At 35.9% G+C, this 27,241-nt stretch overlaps 1 protein-coding gene across 2 annotated transcripts in view; it reads left to right on the forward strand.

The window, feature by feature from the left end:
- The window catches only part of atrx (ATRX chromatin remodeler), a 68,188-nt gene that overhangs the window by 32,759 nt on the left and 8,188 nt on the right, over positions 1-27,241 (forward strand). For both annotated transcript variants that reach the window (XM_056472964.1, XM_056472965.1), the window contains exons 21-30: positions 903-1,078; positions 2,193-2,310; positions 7,090-7,220; positions 8,062-8,156; positions 8,245-8,384; positions 10,892-11,042; positions 11,147-11,247; positions 13,338-13,446; positions 13,532-13,709; positions 14,033-14,224. In XM_056472964.1, the coding sequence (XP_056328939.1) occupies positions 903-1,078; positions 2,193-2,310; positions 7,090-7,220; positions 8,062-8,156; positions 8,245-8,384; positions 10,892-11,042; positions 11,147-11,247; positions 13,338-13,446; positions 13,532-13,709; positions 14,033-14,224 (1,391 nt within the window). The remainder of the gene's footprint in view (positions 1-902; positions 1,079-2,192; positions 2,311-7,089; positions 7,221-8,061; positions 8,157-8,244; positions 8,385-10,891; positions 11,043-11,146; positions 11,248-13,337; positions 13,447-13,531; positions 13,710-14,032; positions 14,225-27,241) is intronic.

The following is a 27,241-nucleotide window of genomic DNA, read 5'->3' on the forward strand; positions in this document are numbered from 1 at the left end:
CAGCCTAAACTTATACTAGCTGATCCAGTCAGCACTTTCTGTTTACATGTTCTCCCTGTGTCTCCCGGTTTCCTCACACAGTCTAAAGACATGTAACACAAATTAAAGGCACAAGCACCTAAAACGTACACACTGGCGGGGTTGGCAGTCTATTCTTGGGAAGCTCTCGAGAAGTATCTGATCTCGTATCCCGCCTAATGCTCATTGAAAAGGCAGGAGCCGTAGGCTTGATGCTTGTGGTTTTACCATTGCTGACAGATAACTCAAAACACTAGCAATTAAGACTGATGATCTAATCTTTTCTGTTATTTGACCAGACCAGCCTGCTTAACTTTAGTTTATGGAAAAGTGACTAGTCACATGGCTAAAACAACTATATATATATATATATATATATATATATATATATATATATATATATATATATATATATATATATATATATATATATATATATATATATATATATATATATATATATATATATATATATATATATATATATATATATATATATATAGATATATATATATATATATAGATATATATATATATATATAGATATATATATATATAGATATATATATATATATATATATATAGATATATATATAGATATATATATATATAGATATATATATATATATATATATATATATATATATATATATATATAGTTATATATATATATATATATAGTTATATATATATATATATATATATATATAGTTATATATATATATATATATATATATATATATATATATATATATATATATATATATATATATATATATATATATATATATATATATATATTTTTTTTTTTTTTTTTTTTTTTTTTTTTTTTTTTTTTCTTGCTAGCCTTTATACAAAGTGTAAACATCATTTACTGCCCACAGATCACTGTATGGTGAACTTCATCAAGGAGAACTTGCTGGGATCAGTGAAAGAGTTCAGAAACCGCTTCATCAACCCCATCCAGAATGGCCAGTGTGCTGACTCCACACTCGTTGATGTCCGTGTCATGAAGAAACGTGCGCACATTCTCTATGAGATGCTTGCAGGATGTGTCCAAGTAAGCCAAATGACTACAGTCATTAAAACGATGAAATTATTTGTCAGATCATATTATTTTACATTTATTGTCCTAATTTTTTATCATTAAGATGCTATTGCACTTTTAGAAATATTTGAATCAGCTTTTTTATTTGTGTTTGTTTACTTTCCATTTTAATTTTAACTGGAGTCTTGTTTTTGTTTTTATTTTTTTATTTTTGATGAATTGATTTTTTGATCAATTAAATGAGAAATTTGAATTATTGTAAATTAGTTGAACACTTTAAGGCTCAATTCTCAATATTAACTAGTTGCTTATTTTCCACAACCAACTGAAAAAGTTAGTGGCACCAGTGTAGTCATATAAGGGTGTACTCGGATGAGGCACAGTTGCCTTGAACCAGTTTTGCGCTCAGGCACGATTTGCACTCACATTACAAGCGTACCTTGCCCAAGCCCAACCGAACCATGCTCTGGCACACTAGGCCAGAGCCGGCCAACTGGCACAGAGCACTCACATTTGTCAAACGAACTGGGTAAGGGGATCAAACGCGCCTGAACACTGTTCGGATAGCCTACTGTGAGTACACTCAAGAATGAGACTGGAGCTCTGGGCTAAAGCTTTAACAAGAGCGCTGTCTCTTTCTGTAGCAAACGATTGGCAGCTTATTATGCTTATTCTTTTATATTTGACAGTAAATACTTTTGTTGTCAATTTTTTTTTCTCAATTTCTTTAACTGTTTTAAACATTTTACCAATAACTGAAAAGCAAGTTCAAATTACCATTTCCCTTCTTGCTGTATCAAAATCTCGCTAATTTAATTTATCATAATGTGTAAGATCAAACTGTCTAATTATTTCAGTTAATTAAGTTTAATTACATTGCCTTAAGAATAACTTTTTTTTAAATGCTGTAAATAGTAAATTATGTATTTGGTGTTGCAATAGGGGAATTCATTTTTTTAAAATGTAGTTATACCAAATCAATCCAAAAACTGTGACCACTGAACTGTAATAGAAACCAAACTGAAGATTTTGTGAACCCTCCCAGCCCTACTAATAACCTTCATAACTGAATTTAAATTCTAAATGAAATATCAGCAGAAGAAAATAATCTTTTTGTTATCCACAGAGAAGAGATTACACCGCTCTAACAAAATTCCTGCCACCGAAACATGAGTATGTGTTAGCGGTGCGGTTATCGCCCATCCAGTGCAAGCTTTATCGATACTATCTGGACCACTTCACAGGTAAGAATTTATTCATTCTGTTTAGTCCACATCTTTGTTGTAAAAAAAAAAATCGTTTCCGCCATTTTGATTACAATACTTTGGATTTATCGAAAAAAAAATTGTTCTCCATCATGAAATATTATTATTATTATTATTATTAATGTTGTTGTCAGAGTTTAGGCAATAAAATATGTATGGGAAACATATAATTGCTATCATAAATATAATTGCGAAATGTATATTATTCAATGAGTTTCCGACTGCTGAAAATGATCAGGAATTTATCAGGAATATTAGTTATAGCAATTTAGTTTTTTGGGCAAAACAGAAAAACAGCCAAAATTGTGAGCTGAAAAAAAAATGATGTGCTCTGCTGTGCAGTGCACAAGTTTCACTTTCCCTCCAGCTGAAGCCACTGCACAGAGTGAAGCTGCTTTAATACAGGACATGGAAAACACTGCACTATTAACTCATTCATTTCATTGCACCAAGCAAAGGCCAGTTTGTTGCTGAATTGACCAAAGCACAAGAGCAGCTGTCTGCACACACCAGGGTCAAAAAGAAAAAAAACCTTCACTCAATCCATATTCCATTCATTAACCCATAATACTTCCAGAGGAAGTCCAAATTATTAGACTTTCTATGAAATTTTGATTCTTTTTCAAATAATTCCTTAGTGATGTTTAACAGACCATATATATATATATATATATATATATATATATATATATATATATATATATATATATATATATATATTTCATTGTATATAGGTCAAACCACTGTTATCCAATAACTTGCCTAATTACCCCAATTTGTCTGGTTAACATTACCTAGTTAAGTCTTTAAATTGAACTTTAAGCTGAATATTAGTTGCTTGCAAAATAATAGAAAATATTATGCACTGTCACCATGGCAAAAACAAAAAGACAGTAGTTATTAGAAATTAGTTATTCAAATTGTAAAAAAAACTTCTCACCTTTAAACAACAGGTGAGAAATATTTATTTTAATAATTACGATTTCACAGGAGGGCTAATCATTTTGACTTCAACTGTGTCTCTGCATGAACCGAACATACTCGCCAGAAGAACAAAGTCTGGTCAAATAACCACTTATAGGTCATTTCTTTGTAGCATAATTTTATTGGCTTGTGTGTTTTTTATATTAGTACAATACAAGTTATTTAGCTAAATTTAATAACTCTTACAAAATTATTTAAATAAAAAAATAAATATAATATTAAAAAGCATTTTTAATTTCATGGTTTCGGCTTTGTCTATTGGCCAGGAACGTCCAAAATTTTTCGGTATTGACCCAGATTTATCATTTCTGTGCATCCCTAGTCTTAAATGCGAGGTGAAAACAGCTTTTCTCCAGCCCCTTTTTCAATTAAGTGGTTTAGTGGTGTTATAGCTCAGATAGCGATTGTTCTGAAGGAGTTTTGCAGCTGGGAGAAGAAGAACAGCAGCTGGCACCAGGCCGCAAGGCTATCTGAACAAATTCCCACGTCCTTATCTAATGAAGAGCTTTGGCAGAATTTTCCAGCCAGAGGCTCATTAGACCAGCTTTTTTTTGAGCCGCAGCTATGCTACTGCACTACTGTTGTGACTGAGGGTGCAGACCCCCAGAGACCACCAACCAGACACTGTCTTTCCCTTAATGACTGTGCTTTTGTCCTGGTGGTCTGCTTGCCCAAACCCTGATCCAATTTCATGCTGCATTTAGGTGAGCTCACATTCAGTGTTTTGCACAAGCTACAGTGTAAAAGCTGCTGTGTGTTGTATTTTTGTAAGCTCTTTAACAATGCATACAGCAACGATTATAGCCTAGCCTGTTTCTGGCTGACATTAGGATGTGAGAGGACTGGTTTGAGTATGACCATTTCAAATTGTGCAGTATGTCAGGAATGCTATGAATTGGTTGATTTGAATTGGCCAATAACAGACTAGGCTTAAACACACAAACCCTAACACGCGTATCTATGGACACTGTATTTTTTAAACATATAATCCATCCAAAATGTAAAAAAATAAATAAATAAAATACTCCACTAGGCATGGGCCGGTATAAGATTCTGACGGTATGACAACCTTGGACAAAAATATCATGGTATCACGGTATTGTGAATTCTGCTCTAAAATATATTCTTTTTGAATGTCTGGGTAAAAACAACACATTTTTTTAAAAGATTTAAAATATTTTGGAGCAGTAAACAATGAAAATGAATAATCGATTTCTGCTGTTTTCATTTGTTTCAAAAACACAGATTTCTTTGCAATTTAAAACGGCATCTTTGGATGTCTTTTCTGCTGGAGATACTGTTGTCCTAAAAAAGTAAATAAAAAAATCTTACACATACCTTAGGAACGGTATTACAGAATTTTGGCGGTTTTAAAACCTTGACTTTTCTAAACCGCTGTTTACCTTAAAAACGGTCATCGTCCCATGCCTATACTCCACTTTACTACAGTGCTATAATCTTATTAAAATCAATATGAGGTCATGCCATGGGTTCTACTTTCCATGGTCTTATGTTATGATGGCTTATAGTAGAGTAATGCTTGTTTCTGATTGGTTGTTGATCTCGCATACAAGAGTAAAAGAACCAAATGCTCTAAAGACATTAACCAAGCACATAATTTTTTTAATTAAATAAATTGCAAAGTATTTCTGTTTATCACACAACCCTATCTTTTTATTTTATACAAACATGCACATATACAGTTGATACGCTCTCAAACAAAGAAACGTACCCATGAAGGCTGCTTCCCGCTTTGCCTTCTCATTACATGTATCACTCTTACTTTATAGCTGTGAGCAGCAATTAATGGGCTAAGCACTAGCTTATTAACTGAGGAAGAATGAAGAGCTAAAAATAGCTTGAAGTATCAGACTAACAGTAACACTAATTGAAGACTATTTTAAAATGATTTTAGTTAATTGGCTCAAACAAATTAATAATCCAGTCCAGGAGTGTACATAGTGGACACTTCTAGTTACTACGTTTATCTAATTTTACAAAAATATTGGATTTATAAATATTTTTTTCCATAGTTTTTTATCATTAATGCCCCGTTTACTCTAATACATTTTAGTTTTAAAAGGCATTTTGCTACGGTTACGCCTTCCGTCCACACTACCCTGGAGTTCTCGAGCCCCTAAAACTGAGCGTTTTGAAAATGGTGAAGAGGCCACTTTCGGTTTAAACCACTTATGCTCTGTGTCTGTGTCTGTGGATGGGGGAAAACAGACATCTGAAAACGGAGGCGTGGCTGCAAACATTTGCGCTCCCTGATTGGGGCTTTTTCCTCTATTAAGTGCACAAAGTTCAGACTTCGCAGGTTTGATATGGAAAACAAACTCCCAAGAACACGTTGGGTAAATCTTCAAAGAGAACAGTGTAGGCTACTTTACAGCGTTATTCGCATCACCCTGACTACGTCGCTATCTTAACAATAAAATGAAAACATGATATAAGGAACTGCCTATTTTCATTTTGATATTAACTTAACAGACAACAAAAAGTTAAGGGGGTCGCGTAGCTGCATATTTATATGACCGCCATCTTCACTGAATGCATATTTATAACAAAAAACTGCCTCCTTTTAATTTTTAGTGAAAAATACTAAACACACCCTCTCTTTTGCTGAATATCAGTTTTAATAGTCAATAATGGCCATTATAAAAGTATAACGTACTGTAAGTTTATACAGTATAGAAAATAAAGGCAAGCAATCAGTTAAATGTGCCGAACCAGTGTACATGGTTACATAAATTAATATATTAACGGATCTTTGCGCATAGACATGTTACCTGAGAACAAGTGATGGATGCCAAAGACCAAAGAGTTGTTGGATAGAGACTTGATAAATAAAATATCACGTTTAACAACTATAGTGAGATGAAATCCAGCAGAAGATCCTTGATGAACTGTCTGATGTACGCTGCGCTCATCTGAAGAGGTGTGCTCAAAGTACCCGCTGACTGCCTGGAGCTTAGATATCCGTATCTGCTTTGTGCATTTTCAATGGTGTAGTGTGGACCGAGATCTTTTCTTTATACAATAAAACACACTTGGTATATGACCCAATTCCACCCCTACCCCTATACCCAACCTCACAAGAAACGTGGCAGATTTTTAATGTTAAAAGACTCCATTTAGTATGATTTTTAAACATTTTTAGTTACAAGGACATCAGGCATGTCCTCATAAACCATGGTAATAGAGTACAACTAGGTCATACACATGACTGGCCTTCCTTTCAAAACCACATATTGAGCTTTAAAAGTTTTTAAACTCCTCATTTACTCATCATAATGTGTAATTCCTGTTCCGGATATGTTAAAACATGACAAACTAATGTGCAAAGGATTTGCAAATTCTTACTTGCCTATCTTTTGTAGTCAGGGTTCAGTTTCTATCCAATATACAGCTTGGTTGTTGTTATTTTATTATTATTTTTTAAATAGCCAGTCATTCGCTTGGCAAATCCGCATGACTAATTGAAGAAATGACATACAGCAGTTTCTGAAAGTTTGTAGCGAAGCCTCTCTTGCAGAGTCATGTTTTACTTGTGGTTTTTGCATGGAGGATTTTGTTACATTGCTTTTCTAAGTATCAGTGTGAAAACAGGCAGCGTGAGCCTCTCACAGTCTTAAGAGCTTGTTTACCTTCACAGTTAATCCTCTCAGCTAATCTGAATTCATGATTTAGAGAACTGTGGTGTACCATGCTCTGGCATGCTGGGCTAGAGACCGTGCCAGCAGCGGGCACTAAATGTCTCCCTCTGAACAGGTGTCGGTTCTGCCTTGGAGAGTGGAAAAGGCCGTGCAGGGACCAAACTCTTCCAGGATTTCCAGATGCTCAGCAGAATCTGGACCCATCCATGGTGTCTCCAGCTGGATTATATCAGTAAAGAAAACAAGGTGAGGGAATAAAGACAGAGGACTGCAGACTTCTGAAAACACAACCCTGCAGGAATTTACTTAAAGGGGAACTTTCCCTTTATCCCACCCCCCAAAAAAAATAGATTTAGGGACCAAATGGTGTTCTTTAGTTTGCCAAAGAAACACTTTTGTGTGTGTTCAGGACAGTTTTACATTACCTATCGTGGGTTTATTATGTTAAACACTAGAAAACTGGTTATCTATAAGATTTAAAACATTATAGGAAAATATCATAAAACTTGATGCGATGCTAATCAGTGTTAATTTCGTTGACACTTTTTGTCATAATTTTTTTGACGAACAAGTATCTACTGATGAAAACGATGCGAAAACTAAATAAAAATTAAGTGATGATGACGACAACTATAATAAAAATATACTGACATTTAATTGACTAACAAAGACGAGACAAGAATATGATTGAGGCACGCTTTTTTGGAAAATATGCAATCAGAGCTAATCTTAATGTGGGATTCATGAGGCACACACACACACACACACACACATTTAAAAACTAACTGGTCTGCAGTAGACATGGGATGCGAATACATCAGCCATAGTGTCTGTCTGTCGGATAAACTATAATGAAATGAAAACAGCAGAGAGAAAAAGATTTGCGTACTGTTTTTCAAATACACACTACTCTGCTCACGTACTGTTTTTATCGTACTGTGTAGTATGGAAGTAGCGATTTCGGATGTAGCCTTATTCCTAAAGGTGTAAAAGGCTTGAGGGAAAGTAACTGATGGCTGATTTTTAATTTTGGACTGCACTATTACAACATCTTCACTGTTTTTTTTTTCCTTCTACGAACTAACAGGGATACTTCGATGAGGACAGTATGGATGAGTTTATAGCCTCAGAAACAGAGGAGTCATCCATGAGTTTGACTTCTGAAGATGAGAAGCCCAAAAGGTTTGAAATGAGTCCTTTCTCTTTCCTGGCAAATGTCCTGTTTGCTACCTAGATGATGACAGATCTGTTTCCTTAAATCTCCGTACAGGAAGAAGAAACGAGGCAGAGGAAAAGGTCAGAGCTCTGACAAGTCTGACAGCGATGACCTGGAAGTGATTAAGGAGTGGAACACCAGCTCTCGTGGAGGAAACCCTGAGGGGCGGAACAGAGCAGAGCCTGTGGAGGAGGGTATGATTGAGCTTACTGTGATAACAGTTTGGCAGTAGTGTTTTAGCATTAAAACAGCGTTCGCACAAGGTGCTTAAAGTGTTTGAATTTGGCTTTAAGAAATTCAAGTCGTGGGATACCTGGAAAATTGGCTTGTTTTGTGGAAAAGTGCTTGAAAGAATTTGTGTACAATTTTCACGCCGGAAAAAATTAAAATGTTTGTGAACTTTTGTGACAATTTAATGCAATAATACCCGCACAAACTACTGGGATTATGAAGCGGTGATTTGACTGACATGAAAAGTGGCCAATCACAGTCAACCTTGTCTAGTTTTGCATGAAATGTAAGGGCAGGACAAAGGCCTTTCTGTGTTGCAGTGGCAGAAAATAACAACTTAAAAAACAAATATTTTATTGGAATAATGCTTTTCGGATGTTTTTACTTTAGAGATTTCTATGTTATTAGCTAGAGTAATTAAACCACGGACATCCTACCATTTCGACGATCTAATGTACATGCACGTTTCGCTCTCTTCTCTCCAATGGCGAGTTTACTCGCCTCTGATCTGTCACTCTTCTGAAGCCTGGTTTAATACAGTATGAATGTCGGCGCGGGAATGCAGGTATTGCGCAATTATTAATTTCTGCAAATGTTGCAATGCTGCTTGATTTTAACATGAGAGCACAGTCATGTATGTTAATCGCAAAAACTGGATATACAAGCCCTTAAAAAGGTTTTTTCAAATGAACTGCAAGTCCTCTCATCATCGTGGATGTGTGCTCAGATTGTATACAATCGCGACCTCTTCGCCATTAAAGTAGATATTATTTATCTTTGCTCCTTTACTAAATTTAGTCAAAAACGATCAAGTATTTAGAATAAGATTGATGCATGACCGATGACAGTGCCAACGGACTTCTTATTTGGCTGTATCGTGAAGTGAAAATTTACTTTACTTAAAAATTTAATTAAGCCTACCAGAACTTCAAATCAGTTTATACTTAAAAAAGGGCCATAATGAAAATCTGTTTGTTTTTCTCAAAAATATCTAACTAGTACTCCGGAGTATTTTTTTTTAAAGAGTAATTTGTACTTTTACCTAATATTAGTATCATTTACAAAAAAATTTTATTATTTTAGCAGTGTAATTGTATTTTTACTTTAGTACAAATATTCTGTTCTTTTTCCATCTGTGAGATAACATCAACAAATACAATATTAAAATTCACGAGCACATTTAGTGCAGGTTGATTATATGATTGATTAATTAAATATAATATTATTAATATTAGGTCGACGCAGTGGGGCAGTAGGTAGTGCTGTCGCCTCACAGCAACAAGGTCGCTGGTTCGAGCCTCGAGAGTTTGCATGTTCTCCCTGCGTTCGCGTGGGTTTCTTCCGGGTGCTCCGGTTTCCCCCACAGTCCAAAGATATGTGGTACAGGTGAATTGGGTAGGCTAAATTGTCCGTAGTGGATGAGTGTGTGTGTGGATGTTTCGCGGAGATGGGTTGCGGCTGGAAGGGTGCTGGAAAAGTCGGCGGTTCATTCCGCTGTGGCGACCCCAGATTAATAAAGGGACTAAGCTGAAAAGAAAATGAATGAATGAATTATTAATATTAATGGTTTTTATTTGTATAAATCGATAGATAGTTCCTATGCAGTATTTTTATAAATTGCTGAGAAGACATTTCAGGTGTTTAATACATTGCATGTCAGTCTTGGTTTATTATATTATTAATTATTAATATACTATTAATTAATTATTATATTTTATTAACGTTTTTTGTATAAATTAATAGATGTTTTTATGGGTTGCTGAGAATACATTTCATGTGTTCAATAGGCGTGTCAGTCTTGAAAATAAAAATCGGTGCTGGAAAAAGTGCTTAAATTCTTGATTTTCATTAGGCTGTGACTGTATGAACCCTGTTATAAGTACTTTTATTACAAGACTTCAATTCTGATGACTGAAATTACAGAAACAAATACAGTACAGTGCAAAAGTATTAGGCCACTACCAGCTCTGTTGTTTTAATGACCCTTATCTATTTACGTTTTGAACTCTTTATTAGCATAAAAGCAGAACGTATGGGAAATATGCACATGCAGAAGTTTAAAACCATTTAAAGAACAAATTGGCTTCTTTTGGCAAAAGTCAGTATTTAGTATGACCTACCAGGCTTCCTTTAGAATTTATACTATATCTTCTTTTGATTTTGGCATAGTTTAATTTCCAGAAAATCCCCTAGAGCCTCAATAATATTTAGGTCTGGACTCTGTGGAGGCCTGTTTTTTTTAGTATAAATGTGATTTAAGATAAGACAATCAAACTTTACCTCATTCAAACACAATTCTTAGACTGATGAGATTAAACTCAATTATTGTATTAATATGCAAACAATTGTACTTAAATATGTAGTGTCGATTAGCAACTTAATTAGTACTGCTCTGAATCTGTTTTTTTAAGAAGTTTATCTCATTATCTCTTTTTTTTTTTTTTTTTTTTTTTTTCCTTTTTTTTTATAGTTCGTCATTCAAACTCAGGTCCTGGCAGTCCATCGCCAGAATGGTACAAAGAGTTTGTGTCTGAGGAAGATGCTGAGGTGCTGACTCACTCTGGGAAAATAGTGCTTCTTTTTGAGATCCTCCGCTTGGCTGAAGAAGTGGACGATAAAGTGTGAGTTAAATTTAGTCATAGTAGTAGTAGTTATTTATCGGCTCATAATTCATTGATTGTATATGTGTCAACTTGATCATGTTTGTTGTGTCTTATGTGCTTAGGTTGGTGTTCAGCCAGTCTCTCATTTCTCTTGACCTCATTGAGGACTTTCTGGAGTTAGCAGGCAGGGCCAAAGAGGAGGGGAAAGAATCACCATACAAAGGTAAGGCATGCTATTGTATTTAAATTAGTATAGAATTTAGAAACGTTTTGTTCTATGTATGTTGTTCTCTTGCAGAACAAGAGCTGTTGTATTAGTTGTTTTGTGCAGTGTCATTAGAAATTCTTCTTTCATCAATATGACATCAAAACTCATGCTACTTTTATTTATTTATTTATTATTTATAATTATTATTTTGAATATGTATTTGCCTAGATGGCATAGAGTTTTTTAACCATATGTCAAATATATTTTTTGTTCTGTTTATTATTTTTAAAAATTTTAAAAAGGCTGGGTGATAAAATCGGTATTGGTATTTATTGACCGTACACCATTGTCAATGACGATAAAAAAAGTTTGGTATGAAGGCTATAATTTTAATAAAATGTGGCTACTGAGCGCGCACCTTGGAAGCAATGCCAATAAGCTTAGCGTGTAAGTTTGTCATTTCCAATAGAGGTGTACACATGACGCGTATGAATTTTCCCAGTACACCTAGTTGGAAAACATCTGAACATTTCCAGAATGCAGCAAGCGCACCGCGATTCATGCAAGTAGAACTAACCAATCTGCTTTACGCTTTGTTTGGAAAACACATTTCAGTAATAATGGTAGACTAATTACCTCAGACGAATTACCTGCACCCAAACACTACATTGCTTTTTACTTTTCTCCATAAACTTGCATCGGAGCTGCAGCAATGATTTGTATGTTTTTCATCCTCTGAGAAAACGGTTGACGGTTGCCTAGTTACAGAAAGACGGCAGGGGAGCACGAGCACAAAAGCGTATTGAAAATGGTGAAGGAAACCACTCACTCGCGCTTGTCACTTCAAGTAAGAATAACAACATACGCGAAAATGAGTGCGATAGCTAGCAGCAGTGAAGAGATTGTAAATAAAAAAGGATGTAAGGATGTCGCCAGAGTGGTTTTTGGTTTCTTTTCTTGTGCATCCCGGCTACTGGCACCCTATCTGAAAGAGTTTTTAACAGTGGGTTATGTAGTCATTCAACTTCACAATTTGTAATGTTACAGTATGTATTTGAATAATGATGGTTGGTTCCTTTACTTGAAAGCTCAGATTTGATTATCATAATTTGTTTTGTTTACAGAGTTTGAGGTTTACTGTATCATTACTATTCACACCTTAAAGTTTGTTTTGGTAGTTTGGTATTTATGCTTTACCATTACTCACACTTTGTAACATTTGATTTATCAAGTTTAAAAGTCTCTTTTACACTTATGTTTATTTTATTATAAAGAGATCAGATATTTTGTTTAAATAATTTTGTTTTTGACTATTAAAACTATGTGGCTCAGTAATGTTGGTAAATTTAAAATAAAGTGGTTAAAAAATCCAATGGATTGTTAAAAAATATTTAAAAATATTATCTATACCGAATGATATGAAACATGATATCGTCACATATTTTTTTCAATATTGCCCAGCCCTAAGTAAAATATTGCTCTTTCTGTTTGACCCCAGAAGAAATAATGTCATAACAAACAACATGGGCCACCGTAAAAACCATGTACTGTATGTTTATGCCCAATATTGCATGTTGTATTTAAATTATATTTATTGCAAATTTTGCTTTTATTTTTGCAAATAAAGTAAAAAGTGCTCACTGATCAGTGCAGACTTTGGATATATTAACTTATTTGTATTTGCGCACCCATCTGACATAAATCTGGCTTTAAGTGCCCGCAGAAATGCTCAAATATGCCCATGTAAACATCAAGTCTCTGAAATAAGGTCATGGTCCTAATTAAACCCTTGCAGATGTTTTCACTTTCATTATGAAAATGATTAGGCCTCTTTTATTTTGCAAAAAAATGTTTGCTTAAGGCTTTGCAATTTGTAATGAAAAGATCACAGAGGAATAATTGGAAGCATGTTGAAATGCTAGTTATGAACAAGTGTGGGAGGCTACAATATTAAATGCTGAACAGGTCTCTGAGCTTTGCCACCTATGTATGGTACATACTTTCTCTTGAGCTCTTCATATGCAACAAGCTCTGCATAACAGCTGCATAAAACTTTTCCTGCAAACAGCTTGTTGATTGGCTGTGCTCGTGTTCTTTTCCTCAAGGGGAGGGCAAGTGGTTTAGAAACCTTGACTACTACCGTTTGGATGGTTCCACGAATGCCTTGACCAGGAAGAAATGGGCTGAGGATTTCAATGACATCAGTAATGTTCGGTAAGGTCATTTTCATATGGAAAAAGCAAACATTGGACAGATTTCTCACTTGTTCATCAGTGACAGCTGCATTTGTTCTCTATAGGGGACGATTGTTCCTCATCTCAACCAGAGCTGGTTCCCTTGGAATAAACTTGGTAGCTGCAAACAGGGTCATAATTTTTGATGCCTCATGGAACCCATCCTATGATATCCAGAGTATTTTCAGAGTCTACCGCTTTGGTCAAGTGAAGACTGTATATGTCTACAGGTTTTTGGCTCAGGTGAGAATTTGATGATTGGATAGATGCGTTCATCACTATAGTTTAATATTTCACAGAGTATGTAATTAACGCTACTTTTATGACACATATGAGAGTCATTTGATACTAGTATAGTCTTATGTTTAATGAGAAAAAACAAAAAAGCTAATATTATGGTAATATGGTACATTAAGTAAATATTTTAATCTAAAAGGACTTACAGAATTTTGGCATTGTTTTATCTGCAAGCCATATGTTTCAAGGCTACACCTATAATGGCTTAAATTTTGCTTTTATTGGGTCAATTACTAGGTTATGAGTCTGACATATTTGGTTTTCCGTAGGGAACCATGGAGGAGAAGATCTATGACCGGCAGGTCGCCAAACAGTCACTGTCTTTCAGAGTGGTAGACCAACAGCAGATTGAACGGCACTTTACAATGAATGAGCTGACGGAGCTCTACACATTTGAACCCGACCAGCTGGATGATCCCTCTGAGAAGAAGAGCAAGCGAGCCACACCTATGCTGCCCAAGGTAAGAAACACTTGTTAAAATGTAGTTTAAAAGCAGTTTAGCAAAAAGTCATGATGTTAATGTGGTCTGAAACCAAGAGGACCACTGTCCTGCATTGTGCATTGCCATGCCCTCCACCAAGGTAGTTGAAATACTGGTTCAGAGCCAGGGCCTAGTTCCAAATTAGTTTTTGTTTTCTTTTCGCACCCAAACCACTTGATCTAAACAGGGAAAAGGGGTTCTTGAGTAGCACCAAAAAATTGCCAGGCTGCTGACCAACAAGCATAACAGAAACTGTTCTGTGACATTTTTTTAAAATAGTAGCTGAAGCAAGATTATAATGGTTTTAGATTTATATTTCGTTCTGTCTTTTTGTTTTTAAATTCAGTTAGTTTTAATTCGTTTTTTTTTTAGGTAGATTTACTAGTTTTTATTAGTCTCTATTTTAAAATTGCTTAGTTTTAGTTTAGTTTTTATTAGTTTCAGTATTAGTTTTAGTAAATACATGTTTATTTTGTAAATAATGATATTTGTTAGGTGCAAGATTCAAAGTCATCAGAATAAATATTATATAATAAAACTCAACCAAAGATACATTTTTTGAAAGATGTATTTAGAGGATGCATGACCACTACAATCTACCCATCCTCAAATTGAAAAACAACAGCCCACATGATAGCAGGCCTAAGTACAATATGTGTGCAAGGCTGCTCCTAATGCTAGAAACACAGTAATGATGGGAAGTTTGGATCTTTGATGCGAACCGGATCTTTTGTGACTTCTTGGATCTTCCCATGTTTCAACTCAACATACCAAAAATATGTAGTCAGCAATCATAATGTCAATCGGTTAAAACATCACCATGATCTGAAAAGTTTCTTACAATTTAGTTTTGCAACCCAACTGAAGCATGATTCACTCGTGTAAATTCCATTAGGAATTTCTGTAATGAAATAAACTTACGTTTCGCCAGATACTCATTTAAGCTCTTGGTTTACCTGCGCTGCAGTTGTTCAAATTTAGTTCAGTCACAGCAGGCTGTCATGCACCTTTTGTGTTCAATTCACTGAATCACGCATACGCAGTATTATCAGTTCACCAGTTCTCAAATCTAATCTCTGTGTAGCCTACTGTTCTAATAACTGAATTATGGCGGCAAATCAATGGCAATATTAATCGAGCGCATCGGTGATGTTTACGAGCAAGGAGAAGTGAACCATGAGCAGATTACAGGCTTATGTGCGAGGAAACTACAGGGGATCTTCCCACACATCATCATCTGTGCACACGATGTACGCTCTCGTGAGCGAGGTCATGCCTACAGCGCACGTGTGCGATCAGTTCTCTCTGCTTGTTCGCTGGTTCTTCTCTCTGCTCGTGCGAAACTTTTTGGATTTTGTCTGTCCTGGGGCGGGACATGGTTTACTTGTTATCTCTAACGCTATTGGTTACGCTCCCTTTCCGGAAGTTTGCTGGGATTGGACGCAGGTTATGATGATTCACAGTTGATTTGTATGGTGTGGAAAGCTAGTGTCCCCATTAAATAAAAATATAAATGAGATTTTTCTTATCATAATGTCACAATGTGAAACTAATAGACTTTCTCAGTACGACTTGCTTTCAATAATAAGATATTTCTTGTAATAATGTTCCCCTAAGGAAATCCTAGAACCACCATTTTCCACTGGTCTATATTATTAGTATCACTCGGAAGGCGGTAAAATGGTAAAATTATGTCACTTTCTCTTCGCTGATAAGGTATACAGCCAAGTACACAACGTTCCAATGTAACTCCCAACGATACTTCCGGGTTTCTTCCCACTGCAGCCTTGATTTCGCTTTTACAAATGGCGGCCGCGTGAAATCAGTCTATGGCATCAGGATTATAGGCTCTGCTGTGCTGTATGGGTCAAACACCTGGCAGTGCAAAGCAAATAGATTTACTTCTTAAAGGCTTACTATTAAATACATTTACAAAGACGAAAACGAACAATGTTTTTGCTATGATTTAAGTTAGTTTCAGTTAGTTTTGTATGTACACAATACAGTTTAAGTTTGTTCTAGTTTTTTTAAATACTCGTAGTTTTCGTTTTTGTTGTAGGTTTACAAAGTTACCAACATTAATAGCAATTCAACAATGAGTGTTTCTACATTTGCATTGCTGGGAAAGATGATACGCATACAGTTATGTCCAACCTGGATCTAAGGTGGCTCTCTAGCCAATGGAAAGCACTTCTTAGAAGGCTTGCTAGATAAACCAGCTTCACACCAGCGCAATGAATGGGAGAGTACAAATAATATATATATATTTTTGCAATCCTATTTGCTAAAATAATAAAATGAAAATGCCACAGTGGTGTTATCAAAATTTTCAGAAGTAGGAAAAAAATTGTGTAAGACTGATGATGGTGTCCACAGCAGAGAATAACGTCAAATTTTCTCTCAGCCCCATAGATGCTGCATTAGAAACACCTTGTTTAAGCGTTTTTTGACACAAAGATGATATAATACATTCATAAATACATATAAATGTTCTTACGTTTTTTTTTTAATCAAAATATTAAAAACTTTCAAGGATTAAAGATTATGATGACCGTTAAACGTGTCATAATAGTCTTGTGAAAAGGGGCCATCGCTCTGGACACCTCCTAGTTCCTGCTAGTGGAAAAGGGGTATGTGTTTAATGGCTAGTTCACCCTAAAAGAAAAATTGTCATCACTTACTCAACCATGACATTCCACGGTTTAATCCAGGACTAGTAGTTATTTGTTACCTCACTGAGATTTTGGATAAAGACAAGTAATATTTTTTTCATGTCAGCATGTGCAATACACATCTTAAATCTCATTTCACAATATCAATGAGCTGTATTAAATTGTTATTGTGTATATCTATTTTGAGTCATTGCCACTTAGATTGGATATTAATAGTAAGTTAGGCTGTTTACATGTTTAAAAAAACGTTTTGCATTTACGTGAAAAAAAACTTTTTTAAAAAGTCCACTTTGTAGCCTGTTCTCAAAGAAAGCTGTTATTGTGAAAACAAACAGGTGAAATGCATAAATGTTCCCCATTTTAGCTGATAACTTTGTGTAAATAGCCCCTTAGAGTGTGTTGAGGCCTGACAACAGCGGCATTGTAGATCTTATTCTGAGGAATGTCATATTTGTATCTGAACATCTTTCTCACACACACCTTTAAGCTTCAATTTCTCTCACTGCTATTGGGCTTTATTAGTCTGTTGTTAGAACAGTCGAACTGCAGTACTGCAACATAAAATTTAATTGCAATGCTGATTGATCGGCTGTTGTGAGCTTGAGGCACTGAGGTATCCAAGATTGCCCCATGACGAAAGACATCTTTCTACGATTACCAAAATCTACCTCAGACTGCAGCATCATGTGTGCTGAAATTGAACGCCTCAGGCCAGTTTTCTGTGCGCGTTACCTTTTGATGACTAAGATATTATTTACTTGCCTAGTTTCCAAACCGTTCAGTGTCTCTTAGAGCAGTGGTTCCCAACCTTTTTTTTGCCCGAGACCCCCTTTTCCCCTGGAAAAAGGCTCTCCTCCACATTTAATGATATTATCGCTCAAATAAATTTGCAGTAAGGTTGACAAAAATGCTGTTTTCAAACAATCGGTATGTTTATCACTATATCTAGATATATTAATGCACAAATAATAGCCTAATGGAAAATATAAAACAAATATAAAACATTTGTAACTGAAAAACGTAAGCCTTTGGTCTTTAAATTGGCCCTATTTTAAATTCAATAACAAATTAGATTTAGGGGTGGGGGCTGGGGTGTTTCGTAGGTTGCTAGCCGACCATCAATCGTTTTCTCAGAGGATGACAAGCTGACAAAATATTGATGTCACTCTGATACAATTTTTATTTGTGGAGAAAATTACAAAGCACTGCAGTGTTTGGGTGTTCTGTGTTTGTCTGAGAAAATTAGCTATGCCCAAATGTGAATATTCCAAGCCGCACACCTCCACTGGAAACAACAAACTTGTGCAAACTCTAGAAATATGCGATATGCAAACAGACCATAAAAGGCCACCATCGTTTGCGATCTCCATCAGTTGATCTTCTTGCAGAGCCATGGTGGATTCACCTGATATGTTGACAAATGGGTTGCGAATCCATACCTTGGCAGTTCGTGGGTCGTTCACTGGGCCTTTCCCCCTATAGGAAAGAAACTTTCCAAAGACGTCTGTTTCTTATTCATTTTGCTAGATTGTGAGTTCAAATTGGGCGCTCAATTGACAGAGATGTGAGAGAATAGTAATTTTTCAAAATAAAAGATCGTTCTGACTCAAATAATAAATAAAACAGAAATAATTAATGATTTCTTGTGCGACCTGGTACCAATTGATTCACGGACTGGTGGTTGAGGACCTCTGAGCTAGGGGATAAAATGAATTAAGGCAACATGATCATTATCCTAATTGTCCACTGCTAAGAAATTTAAATAAATTTTTTTTAGATATGATGCGACTTTTATCATAAAAGTCATCATGCTGCACATATTAGGAGGTTTGCTGAAGGTGGCAGTTTTGATCTTTAGGTAAATTATGACAGTTTGCGTTTATTGAAAAGTAAGAATGATTATGAAATTTATCTGAAATAGTCCCTTAAAAGTGACATTGCATCTTCAGTTTTGGGCTCAGGCATGCCCAAAAGACACTACAAGTGTACCTCATCAAAGCCCAACCAAACCACATTTTGGCACACCTCTTCCAACCAGGCCAGGGCCAGCCAACTGAACCACGACTGAGCCACGATTTGGAGCACTCACACTTGTCAAACGAATCGGGAAACGCACCCGGGCACAGTTCGCATAGCATAGTATGAGTGCACCCTAATATATTAAAAGTACTGGCAAATACAGAGTAACACTCAATGTTGACTTTCTACTCATAAGTCAAATTGGATAGGTCTACTAAATAAATGCATTTTAATGCATGAAGTGGTGCCATCTAACTACTGTGTGTGGAGCTCTTCTGAATCCACAATATTCTTCTGTGACTCTTCTGTTTTTTGGGGGGGCTGATCACATGCCTGAAGGACCAACTTGGCCTTTGATTGTGCATCTAATTATTCACAACAGCATCCAGCTGCACACAGCTACCTCTGTAGCTCTTGTTTACTGAAGAGCATTATATTGCTGAATCTGTGATTCCAGGATCCTTTAATTGAAGACAAAACCAGACATGCAAACAAAAACACACGGACGCACACTTGTTTTTATTCACTACAAAAAGTTTGTATTGGGAATGGCATGGCCCCTTCGTTTTTTTAAGCCTAAAATGTTTTATCAGAGTTTTTGGAGTTTGATGATTGAGAAGTATGTTGTTCATTATCAGGTTTTAATCGGAAATGAACAGCTACCTTTGCATGCAGCAGATGACCACATTTGGCAAAGTGTGTACCCAAATGTAGCAAGTCACCTATAATGAAATCTGCTGCTTGTAAACATATGAAGATGACTCGGTCATTCCTCAAAGTATAGAGAACAAAATAAGGCTTTTGGCAAAAATGAGAAACACAATTTTTTTTTATTTTTTGCTTAAAATCAAGATGAGGATTTTTTTTCATGATTCTGTAGATGTCAAATAAAGGTTAATATGAGTAGGCGATTTCTATTGTTAATTCTAAAAAATAGTAAAACCACAATAATGATATTAGGCCTATGTGTAGATCTACAGTTAGGTAAAATGCTAAATATTGTATTGACTTTGAATTAACAACCAGGACAAATTTAAAGTCTGTTCCATTCAGAGTAAAGTGATGACTCAGAATACAACTGTTCATAATTCTTAAGTTGAATTATTATATTTGAGCCATGTGCTTTCTAACTGTCATTGACAACATTATTAGACCATTTTTTCACTGATAAAATGAGACATTTGTCATTATCAACATTCAACATTATTAGAGATAATTATATCTACTAGAGTGGTTATACTGACAGCTCGGCTCCCAATCGATCGCTCTGTGCAACAAACTGAACGTTATTTACAACTTTATTACCTGCTATTCACAGCCTATGCAGGTTCTGTTCACTAAAGTAGAGATAATTCGTGAACACGCATGTCTCCTCTCAGTAGTGAAACAAACTTGTGTAATTTCCTTTTGTGTGAATACTTCATTACATTAAGACTGAAAACACATTTTTGGGTGAATTATTATCATTTGGAGGTGTTCACTTCGCTGAGCAATGTATGTAAAACAATGTAAAGACTTGTGCGACCTCATTTATGCTTCTCCAGAACTTATATAATATAATTGGCTGAATCGTAGAGATGCTTGATTAAGATCGTGTTGGGGGTCGAATCGAGATCTTGATCTTTTTTAGATTAATCGAACAGCCCTAGAACACAGGAAACATTTCTAAATCTGCACAACCTCTGTCTACCATTGATTTTGTTACCTTGTGCTATGTATAAAAACCGAAATCTGAATATAATGCTGACTCTTTTTGTAATCACAAACCTCAGTTTTGGGGTAGAGAACGTGGACATGTTGAACTCATTTAGCTTGCATAATTAGCCTACAAAACTTTTCATTCCTTTTTTGCATGTAATCTATTTACTACAGGCACAACTAGGGATGGGTACCAAAACTCTTTACTTTATCGGTATCTGTGCTACATTATAAAAGCCCGAAGTATTGATAAGCTCTGACATTAACAGTTCTGCTATCGGTACTGCAGAATTATTGCTGAATAAACATTACTTCCAGTAGCATAATTTAACTGACCAACCTTTTCTAATTTGCGATATTTAATATTCGTCTGCTCACTTGGCAATCTCACATAAGAAATGCTTGTGTTTCTGGTGAGCGCGTCAAGTATAAAAGCCGTCACAGCTCTCGGCTGTGTGTGTGCACTCAGCGGATGCTCGCGCTAAACGCACACACATACCTCGCAACACAGACTTGTGTACACGCAGCTAAGCTTGCGGAGTGAACCAAATGCAAGTGGTTGTATTTCCCGATTGGACAGCGACAATGTTGTTGTAATACACTATGCTTATTAAGAAATTATTTTTTACAAAATGCTTATTTTTACATTAACTCCCAAAACACTGTTATCATTTATGTGAATGTGTTAATGTAAAATCATAAACATTATCTCATTTAACTACATTTTGCAACTCAGAGGGTATTTTCAACTGCAGGGAGCACAATAAACCAAGAAATATCCCGACTTCTACCAGAAAAGGCAGACATGTTGATTTGCCTCCTGACGAATGGTTTTCCTTCAAACTATGGTCTTTTTGCTTCAAACTATTGTACATTCTTTTACAGGGAATAAAAAATATTAATTTGTTTTACAATTTTTGGTTTATTTTACATAAAAACGAAATAATAAAATAAAGTGTTTTTAATTAAAAAGTACAGATAAGAGAACCGTTAAAATACTGAACTGATAAGGGGTATTAATAAAAGTAGTAATACCGTTAAAACCTTAACGAGACCATCCCTAGGCACAACGTAACTGTTGGTAAACAGGATTAGACTTCAACTTTATAAGTGTACCTCAAAACACCAAATATAATGTTCAATTTATCTGAGGTAGACAAGGTTCACTGGAGGCTATGCAACTATTACTGGGCCCTGTTTGTGCAGAGTTCCCACTGCAAATACAGTTTGTTTGTATTATATATTACATTTCAAATAAAACCTGTTAGCTTGCATTAACCCTAGAATATATAGGGTATCAGCGACTTCCCCCTGTAATAGAACACCATAAACTTGCTGTGATCTTGCGATAGCAACTATTCCCACCAGTCCCGCCTTACTGCCCTGTTACTTTCCCTAGAGTTTCTGGTAAGATTCCCCCACCCCCTCTATGTCTAAAGCACACATCCTGCTTCTGAACCTGTGTGCTGTTGCAGCTCAGCCAAACATCAAGGCCATCTGTTGCACTGATTCACTACTTCGTCTCTGAAGTTTTCAAAGGAACGCTGTAAACCTCCCCCGACCTGATGAACAGTCATTATTCCAGAGCCCTTTTAGGATGTTCTTTGGCTTCTCAGAGAAACTAATTGGAGACAAAGGAAGCCAGCGGACTTCCACTCTAATGACAAAGAAGAGTGGTATGGCCCAGACACGAGAGCCACCCAGCTTGGGGTCTGGCCTTGCCCCCCGGGCTCTTAGGAGGCCCATAACATAGAAGTCCGGTGGGCAGACGGGAGTGACATGGTTGGTTCGGTGCGTACACTTCCTGACAGTGGTTCATCGGTGGGAAAGTGGTAATTTGCTTTCGCTCAGACTCCCCTGCCGACCGGCTCTCATTGAGCAAAGGAACAGACTTTAGTTTGGGTAATTAGGTGCAGGAACTGTTCTTAATAAGTCCCCCAGATGTTCCTTAAATGAGTACCTGCCTTCAACCCTACATTTTTGCATTTTAGACCAGCTCAGATGAAAGAACTGAAGGTGTGAACTGTGGTGCACTGTAGAAATTGTCACCTTCGATTAAAAAAACAAAACAAAAAAAAACAAAAGGTTGAATGATAGTTGAAACAGGCTTCATGGACACCTGACGTCCGGCCATGTGCCAAACATCAAGAGCTCTGCAGACACAGACTGTTTATACCAGGGCACTGAGGTTATGTGTATAATTTGCGTGCAGCTGTAGAGTACGTTTTGCCTGGCTAAGGTTAGGTATTACAAATATCTCAATCCTTCACATTCCTTCAGTCTCTTGCTCCGGACCCCTTGGTTTCTTTGCTTTGTGCACCTGCATGTAAAACGCAGTTGCTTGTGAAATCTGGAGCAAGCATTAGGCTTTTCATTTTAAAAGCGGTAGATAAGATATTTGCTAACAAAAGATGCCCCCTTTTCAGGTCACAAAGGTCAGTGTGTGTTTCAATATGTCACGTTGCATTTTAAACGAAAAGAGAAAATTCTTCCACATTATTTAAAAGCACCTGTTTCTTAGCTTCATTTTATGACTGCAGCTTGTCACGCGTCCATTTCTCATTCTTCACAAACTGTCTTCTACAGAGTGCACAGCAGAAGTTTATAGCTGTGGTAATGAGTAAAATAAAATGGAGTTTGTGAATGTGGATTACATTTAATGTAATGTGACATGCTCAAAAACCTTAAGAGGCAGTTTGGGCTGAAATAGCTGTAGATGTGCTGAAAATGATTCAGTAGGAAGGCCAAATAATACTAAAAAAGCATTCTTGTAACTTTAAACCTGATTGGATTTTTCACACCATCCGGGTTTATTTGGGACTGTGTCTGAAGTAAACTGGCTTTGTTTGCCAAGTCATAAATATATGTAGTTGAACAGCTCTCTATAGTTTATATGAATGTCCTTTTTTCAGCAATGATGTGGAAGCTTTCTCAGTTTTTATTTTAGGAAAAGTTGCAAGAGGAATTTTTGTTGCTGTCAACCCTTAATTAATAGCTTTTCCAGGCAATTAAAATAAAACTGAAATTTCTGTCATCGTTTATTCAATTTTCACTTGTTTCAAACCTGTTTGACTGACTGACTTCTGTTAAAGGCAAAAGAAAATATGGTAACACTTTATTTTGATGATCCATTTGAGTATTAGTAGACTGTCTGCTTAATTTCTGTTGATACAGACATTCAACAGACATTTAACTGACTATAAGAAACCTTGCAAGTACATGTCAACTAACCCTAACCCTAAAGCCTGGTTTATACTCGACGTGTCCGCTAGTTCACTTGAATACTTGCGGCGAATGTGACGTCATCGCGGCGTTTGCAGCGGTTGGATTTGGGTGCGCACCACATGATTTTGGCTGACGGAGCACATGTTTTTTTTGAGACTCGAGTGAACTGTTTGCGTAGCGCTGTGTTTGATTTGAGTTGAATATGAATCACTTTAAAGAAATTTTGTCTGAAACAGGTACGACTGTAGAGACATGTTTATGATCTGTGATCATAGAGATAACCAGATGATCAATAATTCTTGGCTAAAAAGTTTGGAAAAACCTGATGGATATGTTTGGTAAAGCCAAACTTGGCAAAAAAACATGGCAAAAGTGGAGACCCAGGTACACAATTACATAAATGTTTTACATTGATGTATAGGTTACAATTTTGAATTTAAAACAAATCAATAATAGAAAAACTATAAATAAGGAACAAATTATTTCTTTGATAACTGGAAAGGAATATTTGTAAACCTACCGGTTTACAGTATACTGATGTCCTGTTTTTCTGGGCTTTTTTGGTGCTAAGGGTCAGGAACGTTGGACCATTATTGTCTTTTTAGCATAAGTATAGGACAGAAACTAGCCAAACAGTAATGTGTGAATTGTGGAGCGGGCTAAATCTAAAAAACATCTGTATTTTTTAGTAAGTGTACTTTTTTTTTTTGCTTTTAGTCTTGCCATAAATAAAACATATAGTTGTAGAGCAACCCATGTTCTGTTGTCATTAACATTTTTATAAACTTTAAAAAGGTCAAACTATCTTTGTCCGAGATATGAACAAAAGCAAATGATGCATCAAAGTTTGATTAAAACAATTTTGAATGCATATAAAATCCTTATAATCATTAAAATAATTCATAAAAATAATAAAAATAATTAGTTTAAAAATATTGAATGACATTAATGATATGACGTAGTTCCGGAAACTTTCTACTTCTCTGTTTATCTGTCTGACTTTACGGTCAGTTTCTTTTGACTGCCCCCTGTTGCTATAAAGAATATCACAATGGCGAACGCGGCAAGTATAAAAGCCTTGTCCGTTTTGCGAGGTGTGCGCGCAGTAAGTGGAGGTGCGCGATGCAGTGCCAGGCGAAAGTATAAATCCAGCTTAACACCAACCTAAATGTGTATTTACAATCCAATGAGAATTAATTGCCATGTAGATGCAATGTAACTTAAATTCGACCATCAAAATTAAGTGTGACCGAAAATATTTTGTTTTGTAGTAAACGGTTAATATATAGTAATTTTAAGTAAAAAGTAGTTATCTGTCTTCTAAAGAGCGCACAGCATTATATTAAATGTAATCCATATTTACAAACTCCAATAATTTCACTATATTACCACCACTATAAACTTCTGCTGTTTGCTCTTTAGAAGACAGGGTTTAAATAAAGAGAAGTGGACTTTAATAAAATGAAGATTACATTACTTGTTACCTTATTAATTATATATTAACAATTTAATACAAAATAACTGTGAAAAGACCTTTTGTGGTGCTACTTGCACAATGCTAAGGATATGCACCGTTAATATGGGGAATAATTAAGCATATTAGCAAGCTCTACTTCTGATTTTTCGAAGTTAGTTTACTATAACTATAAAACCTAATTAATTATTAATTCTGTGACAGTAATAAGGATACTCACTTCTTAGGTAATGTTGCTAGAAATGTCTATGAATGATGTATCTTTCATTGTACTCTGTATAAGTCATTCCCAAAGTGGTTCCCATTGCAAGACAATGAGGGCGGGTCGCTTGGTAATTTCCAAAAATATCACATGTTATTAAACTATCAGAATTACTATATTTAATCTATAACCTACAGAAGAAAATTGTATTTAAAAGTTGCATAAAAAACAACATGCAAATAAAAAGCCATCAACCTTTTAATTCTTTTTTCCATTGGATTGCGACCCCTGGTGTTATTACGCTAGATTAATGACATGGCAATAATGTTAGTTGCGGCAGATTGATTTCACGGCACAATGTTAAACTTTGACACTCACGTACATTAAAAATAAAGGCCATGACTGAACATCGATGATCTCCAAGTGGCTGTATCCAAAATTAAACTAAGAATAGTCTTGTGCTGTAAACATTGTGCCCACCGTTGTCATTAAATGAGGTTAATATTAAAATAACCAAATGAATAATGACTATTAAAAACTGTTGCACTTTTTTGTGTTGTCAATAAGCTTGTTTATATAATTCCTATTGTTATGTGTGCATCGACGTGTGCAATGTTTGTATGTTTATAACCACGTTCGAGGATACTGGGGGTCGCTAGTCACTGGAATGGTAATTTTGGGGGTCGCGTGAGCTGAAAAGTTTGGCAATCCCTGCTTTATATAAACTTTTATCATTTTGAGAAAATAATGATGTTGGAAAAAAAATATTTGGGGGGTTCACAATTGATTTTTTTCATGAGCATAAATGGGCAGCAGCAAAAAAAAATACTGAAAGAATGAAATGGAATCTGTGGTTGTGAAGTTTAAGTGAAGTGAGTACAGTGTTCAGACATGGGCAGATAGACTGGTCTTCACCTGGGGCTGTATTTAACCTTGCGGCAGTCTGGCTCAAGCACCACCATGCTTTGATCAAAAGCAAAATGCTTCCTCCCCCATTGGACTCCCGGTGGGATTTTTACTCCCCGTTTCTGCAAAGAAGAAAAAAATCAGCAGTCTGCTGATTCCCCCATTTCCCCCACCCAACCAATTTCACATCCATGCATGGAGTAAAATGATATCCTTTTCCTAAGCCGTCATTATGCAAAGGGGTTAGCTCACAGTATGACAATGCAAGAGTTCTTGTTACCATCATTAGTGCCTTTGGTCGAGATGCACATGTAGGGCAGGTTATGGAGACGGACGAGACCACCCGCGACGCTCCAGCGTGGAGACTAATCAGGAATCCCAGCATTCTCTGCTCCCCTCAACGGCTTGACTGTCATTTGAACCAGCACCTCTGTGACCCATTTATTCTGATCAAAATTGGACAATAATCAGATAAGCACAGTACTTTCCTAACGACAAGTGTTTGGATTGTGCTCAAACAACAGCTTCGTCCTCGTAATGTATTTTGCTCTAAACGCATTTTGCGAACACTAAAGGTCTTTGCAAACTGAAGTCTGAAATTTTTGTATGCGTTTTCGACGTATTCGTATGTGGAAAATTTGTTACGTACACAAACCTTGCACACTGAGCCCGATGCGTATTAATGAATCCATTATGAAAAAATGCAAACTTTCATGCACTTTTATCTGTTTCTTGATTGTGATGTAAAAAGGGTTGCTCACATGACAGCATCCAGCCATATGTTAATTTAGCCACTTAGC

This window comes from Danio aesculapii, chromosome 14 (assembly GCF_903798145.1).
Source record: "Danio aesculapii chromosome 14, fDanAes4.1, whole genome shotgun sequence".
NCBI classification, from domain to species: domain Eukaryota; kingdom Metazoa; phylum Chordata; class Actinopteri; order Cypriniformes; family Danionidae; genus Danio; species Danio aesculapii.